This window comes from Mastigoproctus giganteus, chromosome 8 (assembly GCF_048544385.1).
Source record: "Mastigoproctus giganteus isolate SK-2022 chromosome 8, ASM4854438v1, whole genome shotgun sequence".
Classification (NCBI taxonomy): domain Eukaryota; kingdom Metazoa; phylum Arthropoda; class Arachnida; order Uropygi; family Thelyphonidae; genus Mastigoproctus; species Mastigoproctus giganteus.
The window spans coordinates 5,236,049-5,245,927 of NC_143582.1; the positions used below are offsets into that span (position 1 = coordinate 5,236,049).

The window sequence follows — 9,879 nt, forward strand, 5'->3', positions numbered from 1 at the left end:
TGATGCTATTTTACCAATTTGGTGATTCTCTTATGAAAAAACATGATGCTGTTACACCGTCTACTGCTTTATTTGATTTAAGATAGTCGGCAATTGTTGAGTTTTATGCCATTATTTTTGAATTTCTTAATCAAATGTGGTGTAAGATTTCTTAATAAACAAGAATTTATTTAAAAGATTACCTTTTCACACTCTTATTTTATGACATTATATAAGCTTATATAATGTTATGTGTATTAGCTGAAATAATTACTATATATTTTTTTGACACATAAGTCAACTAAGCTAAACTGATTTCTATTTTTTTGAAAATTTGTGCATAATCATATTTGATATACCAGTGGACCCCCCCTTTTACTGTCATTTTTTGTATCTCGCATAGTGGTGTATTACATTAAAATCTGCATTAGAACCAGTCTACTTGAATTCATTTACTTTGCTCTTTCTTTTAAAAGTTTACATAGTGACATTTTATTACACTGCACAATGAACTCTAAAAGGGAAATTTTATTTATTGTTTATTTTTTTTTTTTTTTTAGGAGCATTAGCAACTAAGGCCATATTGCTCCGGGGATATGCGGTGGTCATTCCCTGACCTTTCCGCATCCTCCGTATTTGGTGATCACGGGCTCGAACCCCGGTCTAATCAAGAAGCGTGTGCTATGCACTGCTGCTCCTGCCCATCTGGCTACGGAGGCACACCTAAAAGGGAAAAGCATATACAGTACTCACTCATGCAGGGAATACTGCATGAGTGAGTACTATATATGCTTTTCCCTTTTGCGGGTTCGAATCCCGCCTCGGGCTTGAATCAGAGTAAAATGCAAAAACTTTGGGAGGTGCATTATGGCTACAGAAGCCAATGCGCCAACAACTAACAAAAAAAAAAAAAAAATGTAACTGAGCCATACCTTGCTGTTTGTACTGCAAATTCCTTTCTATGTAAGCATTATCTCAACATCGATGTCAATTTCTCAATCTCAATTTTTTGTAAGAAACTGAGAATCTTGAAAGTTTACTTTTAGTAAACAGTATTGTTGTTTAAAACTGTTGATTATTTTCAGAAGAAAAAGGATGCTGACAAGGTTGGATGGATGAAAGAGTTAAGCTTAAAATTTTAGATGATTTTTTTAGTGCTTGAAAGGTTAAATCACATGCCAGAACATAATGTATATATCTCGTTAGATACATATAAAAGTTAATGTATGTTTTGTATCCACCATGTTGACTAATGGTTTTAGAGGTAATTTTTGGACCTTTAGTATTTGACTTATATGCAGAATATATGGTATCAGCTTATATAACTTCTGTTTTGGGAATTTTTGGTTTTGAATTTTTCTGGTGTATCCATTTCTCATTAATATCTCAATTTAATATATGAGTAGTTTGTGAATACCATGTGAATTATAATGTTATTTGATGTAATCATTTTAGATTCCTGTTCTATTTTCATTTACAATTTAATACAGATAAATTATGTATATCTAGTGAGAATATAGTATATACTACTGTTATTTTAAATTATTACTAGATGGCGACAGATCCAGTTCAAGGTAACCTCTCAAGAAAAGTTCAAAGAGGAACAAGAAAGTCCCATTCCTCCTCCTTCACCACCAACACTACCACCACCACCACTATCAATTATCAAGAATGCATTACAATGTGAACCAAAAAGTCTTCAAAAGTATCAGCCTGAACATAAACTGCCTAAAAGTAATAGAAGTTTAATAGAGCTGAAATTAGAGGACATACAACAAATTAGAGAGCCTTTGACTGTTGAAAATCAGTATGAAAGGTATTGTTATTCACTTATTTAATTTTTTCTTTGTAGTGAGGTAAATCATTTTTGATCCATAATTTCTGTAAATAACTATTTCTATGAAAAGATTTACTGAGAATCTGAGCTTAACTATAAAAAGGGGCAAATAAGAAAAAACAATCTTATTTTTACTTGTTTGATTATTATTATTATTTCTCTTATATATTTTCTCCCTGATTGGGGGTTCCACCTCGTGATGGGTATTGCTACCAAGTACACAGGGTGGTGGTTGTTGTGTCTGGTGTTACTGATGGTTGAGGTACTGTCTGACTATCCTACAGGTGTTCAGGATTGTAACTTTCTGGAGTTCCTTGTAGGTGTTTGCTGGGAGACCTATTGCTGCTAGGCTGTTATGTAGTATTTTTGGCACCATACCAGTGGTTGACATGATGATCAGGATGGTCATAATGTTGCATATGCCACATCTCTTTGATCCCCTGTTTTAGGTTTTGCATATGCCACATCACTTTGATCCCCTGTTTTAGGTTCGTGTACTTCCTGATTTTTTCCCCATGGATTTTCTGCAGGTTGCCAGTGTTGGGTACTGCTATGTCAATCAGATGGGTAGCCTTTTCCTTCTTGTCTACAAGGGTTATTCTGGTCTGTTGTGCAGGATTGTCTTATCCGTTATTATGACGTGGTCCCAGTACGGCTTGTGGGTTGGGGTCTGTAGTACGGCCTGGGGTTTGTACTTGTAGTACACTACACTTTCTTCGATCAGCTGGTATTTCCTTGCTAGCTTCTAATGTATTAACCTGGCTACCTGGTCATGTCTATGAGTGTACTCCATCTGGGTGATCACCTTGCATCCCACGGTGATGTGTTGGATTGTTTCTGAGGCCAGGTGGAATCGTCGACATGTGTCATCGGATGCTCTGGGCTCCTTGGCAATGTATTTTCTATAGTTTCTGGTGTTGATTACCTGGTCTTGGATGGTGAGCATGAATCCTTCAGTCTCAGGGAAGAGCATCCCACTCGTGAGCCATGCATTGGAAGCAATTTTATCTATGTGATCTTGATGGAGATCATTGCAGTGTCTGCCATGGAGTGTCTTCTCTGCCCATCTTTCTAGCTTCGTTTGTGCCTCCTGATTGGGAGGGGACTCCTCGCTTAGGTTGAGTGGGGTATACCGCTTGTCTATCTTCCTTATGGCCTAGTGGAGTGCTGCTGTGTGTTTCTGGAAGTAATCCTTCAGGTTAGCAATCACTGTTTTCTGTTGCTCAATGAGGTCTATCAGGTCATTTCCTCCTCTTCCTGAGCAATTGTCAGTCTCTCCACGGCTGACTTCAGGTGGTGTTGGCGGCTCTTGGTTGTCATTGTCCTTGTCTTTCTCATGATATCCTCCAGCTCGGTGTTAGCCCAATCTATGAGCCTGAAGGAGTATGTTAGCACTGGGACTGCATTGTGTTCCTTTGTGTTTAACTGTGTTCCTTCCATTCAGCTTTGCTGTCAGCAGGCTTCTGAGTCTGATGGTATTTTTCGGTCAGGCAGGTCTTAATTTCCTTGTGCTTTAACTACTGAGCCTGCATCATCCCCAAGTATTTGTAGGCCTCTTCCTCTGCCATGCCTTTGATCTCTTTACCAGTCTGCAGTTGATAGTTTTGATTGACTAATTTTCCCGTGCAATCCATGGGTCTTGCGTATGTCTAAACCAAATTCCATCCTAATATCATCGCTGAATTCTTCGGTGATCTGGAGTAGTTGCTGTAGTTGCTTCTCAGTTCCCGCGTAGAGCTTGATGTTATCCCTGTACATCAGGTGGGTGGGGTGTACAGGTTCTTTTTTCCTTTTTTGAGGTTATATCTGTACTTGTTGCTGTTGAGCATGGTGGATAGCAGGTTAAGTGCTAGACAGAATCACAGTGGGCTCAGGGCATCTCCCTGAAAGATTCCTCTCCTGACAGGGATTGGCCTGGTTGTGATGTTCTCGACCTTAATGGTGGTACTCCATTTCACCATTGTTTCTCCTAGGAAGTTTATCACTATCAGATTGACTTTGTAGATGTTCAGTGCCACTATTAGCCATCTATGAGGCACGGAGTCAAAGACCTTGCGGTAATCGAATGTAGGCTGTGTTCATGTTGTGGCACTTCTTGTAGGCTTGCTCTATAATCACAGCATCTATCCTTTTCTTAGCTGCTTGCATTCTTTCTGCTGTTTGGCCATTATGTTCTGGCTCTCTAGGTGGTGTGATATCTTCTTGGTTATACAGCTGGTCAGGATTGCTACTGCACTAAACCCAAATACTAAACTGTTACAATAGTAATGCCATGCGATATGCTAGGACAATATTATTAACACTACTCTATTCCCAGCTGCTACAGCAGCAGTCTTATGATGTCACTATGATTACTGCAACAATATAAACTCAGGTTGTAACACCGATATCCTCCACTCGCTTTGAGTATGGAAATGTCTAATTATTTCAGAGACTGTCAGTGATAATAAATTGTTTTCTTACTATTAATGCTTTGAACTGATTTTTCTCATTTTAACAGTTAAGGAGTTTTAGGGAGGTTTAAGGAAAACTCCAGATGTGGAAATTGTACTATATGTGTTTTTACACTTATTTATAAGCTTATGCCATGGGGGTTAGAAGGAATTTCCATTATATTCTTTTTTTTTTTTTTTTTATTCATGTTTATCAGCACACTTTCCCATTGTTTCCTACCTGTTCTGTATGTATGCAGTGGCAGTGTTCTATAGCATAGTAACTGAGGTACATAACTTCATCTGTTTGTTTCTCTGAAGAAGACTTACTCAATCAAAGTAATTGCTAGTGATTTATCCTTCATTTGGAATGCTATATATTTCTCAATGGTGTTGTTCATTTCGAGTTCTGATACAACAAAATTCCATGTTGAAATGTAGCAAAATTGAGAGTGCTGATGATTTCCTCATGCCATCAAACTGCCAATTAATTTTACTGAGTATCATTGTAATGAACAATACAGTAAATTAGACCACCCCCCACCTGCAGTAACATTTAGATTACCAATAGCTCACACAGTTTCTATTACTGCTAATGGCTCGAGGCACTCCACATTTTCATTGCAGACTCGAATTTTAATTGCAGTAAGGTTGATTTGATTTTTGTGGCGCGAAAACAGCAAGGTTATAGTGCATGAGAGTGCAGAAATAGTCGACTTACATAGCATAGATAAGGTGTCAGTGGTTCTGTAGGTAGTAAAATTCCGAGCACGATGGGTAAAAGGAAGGATTTATTGGACTTTGATAAAGGACAGATTGTGGGTGGTCGACGAACTGGTGCCTCGATTTCCCAAATGGCTGAACTGGTGGGCTGTTCGAGAGCTGCCGTAGTTAAAGTGTACCAGGACTGGCATCAAAATGGTCAAACAACGACCCGATGGCAAATCTGCAAACGTCAGCGAAAGGTTGATATTAGAGGTGAGTGCCTGGTTCGACGACTCGTACAGGCGAACAGGTGCAGCACTGTTGAAGAGTTGACTACCCAAAACAACATGTGCCAATCTGGAACAAGATCTGCCATGACCATGTGTCGTACGCTTGCATGTATGGGCTATACCAGCAGATGATCCCTATGGCATCCTCTCCTAACCAAGGTTCATCAGCTTAAAAGATTCGCCTGATGCAAAGAGCATGCAAGTTGGACGTTAGAAGACTGGAAGAAGGTGTGCTGGTCAGATGAGTCACATTATTTACTCCACACCGTGGATGGTCGTGTACGGATTTGGCATCAACAACATGAGGCTCTTCATCCATCCTGCATGGTATCAAAAGTGCAGGCCGGTGGAGGCAGTTGTATGGTGTGGGGTATGTTTCACTGGCAGGAACTTGGACCCCTGGTGCATGCGGAACAACATATCAGTGGTCTCTGCTATCATCAACTTGCTGACTGTACACCCCGCTGTGTTACACTTTTTCCTAAATGGCGATGGTGTCTTCCAAGATGACAATGCGTGGAGCCATCAGGCACTTGTTGTGCAGGAATGGAGGAACACAGTTCTGACTTCCAGCATATCGATTGGCCTCCGAACTCCGCTGATATCAATCCCATAGAGCACTTATGGGACACTATGGAAAGGCATATCAGGCATCTGGATACACCAATCACCTCCATACCTGCATTACTGACTGCATTACACACAGTTTGGTTGGCCATACCTCCCGAATGCTTCCGACACCTTGTTGAATCAATGCCACGTTGGATAGCTGCTGTACTGGGGACAGAAGGAGGACCTACGAAGTATTAGGTAGGTGGACATAATTCAGTGATCACTCAGTGTGTGTGTGTATATATATATATATATATATTTATTTTTTTATTAGCATCATCATGTCTTAGTGTACCCTCTGTCACATGACAGAACTGCTATTTATGTCATGCATTAGTTTAGTTGACAGAGAAGCATCCAATCTTCAAAGCACCTCATTTATGATCTATGATTTTAATTTATTTTAATCTGTGTATTTTATCTTATTTGCTTTGAGTATATTGTTTGTTATTCTTGACCTTTGTGTATTCTTTTACTTATTTTTGAATAGTTTTTAAGCTATGCTGACCACCATAGTCAAGTGGTCAAGTGAAAAGATACGGTGATATGTGCATTTTAGTGGACTGTGGTTCAAGCCCACATTACTGCTCTAAAAATGATGATGTTTTTGTATTCTGTTTATGTTGTGAACTCCTCTGACCATATGTAGTCATCCTAACATAAACAGAAAATTTATTTTTTATTTTATTTTCCCAATGAGTGAGTGAGTGGAACTTGGTTTTGAATTGTGCCTTGTAGGGCTTCCAGTAATATCCTTCATGGTGTACATAGTTGTTCTGATAAGCATGTAATACATTCTATATATGCTATCAGAAAAAAAATTGGAACTTGTTCTGTGATGAAAACTTGATCCATGCACAAAATTCTGTAACATTTATTCTGATAAAGGTGTTCACAGTTTGTGTGAAAGTGATCATAGACACCAGTATTAGAAACTGAATACCAGAGTTAGTAACTTGTGTCCTCATAGTTGAATCATACTATTATCAGATTATTAAATTATACTAAGTAATATAATTAAGTGCAGTATTTTTGTATTTTTTCCTGTAACACTGTTTTATTTTTTTCAGGCTTACTCATGCCCTGACTCCTTTGTGTAAATTCCCATATCTCGTGCAACAAAAGGTATATATTGTCATATTCTATTCACTTTCTTTATATTGATATATCGATTCTTTTCTTAGCACTGATACTAGAATCCAGAAATCTCTAGAATAAAAATGCGGATTATACCTTTGAGCTATGTATTATAGCTTCAGTAGCTGATTTACCATAAAAACTCAAAATGAACATATTGTTTCTAAAATGTTTTTAAAGAAACACGAATTGCTTGTTAATTTACATTATTTTTTTTTTATATTTTATCTGTAGGAAGAGGTACAGATCTCATTAAAAAGAACTAGCATTGTGAGATATTGCAATTATTATTCACAGTACAAAAACTGATGCTGCCCAATACCACTCATATGTTGTTGTTAGACCCCCACTGTGCAAGACGCTTTCAAAATAACAACAAAAGATATAATTTATCCTTCTATAGGATATCCTTTGTTACTACAACTGAGATCAAAGAATTTGGCTACATGGTCACATAAATTACAGGGCCAGGTTTATCATCAGATTGGCAGCATGCAGTCACTGCCAAATATGAAGAGCTCAAAATCCTGTTGGTGTACTTCAAATCACAATACAAAGCAAATTGAGTAGCATTTTAGAAGATGCACATTTCATGTTCATATCTATTTCAGAGTTTCAAATGTGTAATAGAAGAAAATGATTCTAGATGGCAGTCTTGGTAATCATATAGACCAAAAAAAAAGAAAAGAAGCTCCTGTCTTTCTGTCTTGTGAATAGCATAGCAGCGAGGTCATTGTGTTGCAACTCAGGAACAACTCCCTCCAGAAAATTTCTAAAAATATAGAACACATGATGCACTTCAGTATCCTCTTATTTTCTTGCAAGCAGTCATCATCATCATCAGCCATTTTCAATCCACTGCAGGGTGAAGGGCTCTCCAGCAACTTTCCAGTTCCTTCTGTTTTGTGCAATGGCCATCCATTTACTACCCACAAACTCATGAATTTCATCTATCCATCTCCGCCTTTGTCTTCCAGGTTTTCTTCTAGCTCCTCTTGGATACCATTCTGTTATTTTCTTACTCCATCTGTCATCATGTTTTCGAGCTATGTGTCCTGCTCAAGACCATTTTAGTTCTTTAGTTTTGATAAGAATGTCCTTTGCTTGAGTTTGCTGCCTAATCCAAGTGTTTCTCTTCTTATCTAACAGTCTGATTCCCAATATAATTCATTCCATTCTTCGCTGTGTAGTTCTCAGCTTCTCTTCCATTCTTTTGGTGAATGCCCAAGTTTCACTTCCATAAGTCATGGTGGGGAGTATACATTGGTTCATTATTTTATGTTTCAGACAAACTGGGATATTGCTCTACAGTATGTGACTATATTTCCTGAATGCTATCCATCAAAAATTTATTCTTCTCTTTACTTCCAGCCATTTATCATTATTACAGCTAATAATTTGTCCCAGATAAGTATATGACTCCACCTTTTCAAATATTGCTCCTTCAATCATTATATCCCTTTCTGTGGCATACTTGTTCATCATTACTTTTGTTTTAGCCATATTCATCTTTAGTCCAAAATCCTTACTAACTGTGCATAACTGATTAAGATTTTCCTCTAATTCTTTGGGATCGTGGCTTATGACCCCAATGTCATCTGCAAATCGTAAATGGTTTAGGTACTCTCCATTGACATTGATTCCTTTCTGCGACCAGTTTAATCTTCTGAAAGCTTCCTCAAGGGCAGCAGCGCCTCCGTAGCCAAGTGGGCAGGAGCAGCAGTGTGTAGCACACGCTTCTTGATTAAACTGGGGTTCAAGCCCATGCCCACCAAATATGGAGGATGTGGAAAGGTCAGGGAATGACCACCGCATATCCCCCCGGAACAATATGGCCTTAGCTGCTAATGCTCCTAAAAACCAAATAACAAACAACAACAGTAACAAACCTCAAGGGCAGCAGTAAACAGCTTCGGAGATATTGTGTCTCCTTGTCGAACTCCTTTCTCGATTTTAAATTTGCTACTGTCTTTGTCTAGTCTAATAAAGGAGGTAGCGTTCTCATATATTTTCTTCAAAATCATAATATATGGGGTATCTATGCCTTGTCTTTCCAGTGCCCGAAACATTGTCAAATGCCTTTTCATAATCCACAAATGCCATGCATAACGGTGTTTTATATTCATTTGCTTTCTCCATTAGCTGTGATATTACGTGAAGGTGATCCATAGTTGAGAATCCTGTCCTAAAGCCAGCTTGCTCTTTCGGTTGATTCTCATCAAGTATTCTTTCTAATCTGTTAGTAAAGACCCTTGTGAACAACTTGTAGATGTGGGATATCAAGCTAATTGGTCTATAATTTCCAATTTCTGATTTATCTCCTTTCTTATGCAGCACAGCTATGATTGCATTATTCCACTGCTTAGGTGGAATAATGCAATCACACCTTTTCTAATGCACTTTGTGAAGAGCCTTGCCAGTTTTTGTGTTATGTCTCCTCCTCCCAATTTTAACAACTCTACAGTAACTTCATCTTCCCCTGGGGCTTTCTGATTCTTCATTTTCATCAATGCATGTCCTACCTCATCAGGAAGAATATTGGGTATGTCATATGTGTTGCTAATTTGCGATCCATCTTCCCCACTGCTGGCATTATTCCCTCACTCCTTGTATAATCCTCTATAGTAGTCTTCTGCTATTTGAATTATGCCTTCTCTGCTATTTATAAGTACACCATCACTATTCTTCAGTTTCAGTATCATTTTTCTTTCTGTATTATTGCTCATGGCTGCTGATTTAAGTCCTTTGTTTTCCCTTAATGCTTGTTCTATTTTTCTTGTGTTAAATCTTCTTATGTCCTCTCCGAGTCTCTTTCTAATGGCTTTGCATAACTCAGTATACTCAATTTTCTCCTTGTCAGTGTTTATCTTGCTCTTCATTTGTCACC

At 38.3% G+C, this 9,879-nt stretch overlaps 1 protein-coding gene across 1 annotated transcript in view; it reads left to right on the forward strand.

Annotated features, from left to right (window-relative positions):
• The window catches only part of LOC150081220 (tRNA (uracil-5-)-methyltransferase homolog B-like), a 110,433-nt gene that overhangs the window by 14,721 nt on the left and 85,833 nt on the right, over positions 1 to 9,879 (forward strand). The window contains exons 2-3 of the mRNA XM_090379430.1: positions 1,532 to 1,795; positions 6,926 to 6,980. Coding sequence (XP_090235556.1) covers positions 1,532 to 1,795; positions 6,926 to 6,980 — 319 coding nt within the window. The remainder of the gene's footprint in view (positions 1 to 1,531; positions 1,796 to 6,925; positions 6,981 to 9,879) is intronic.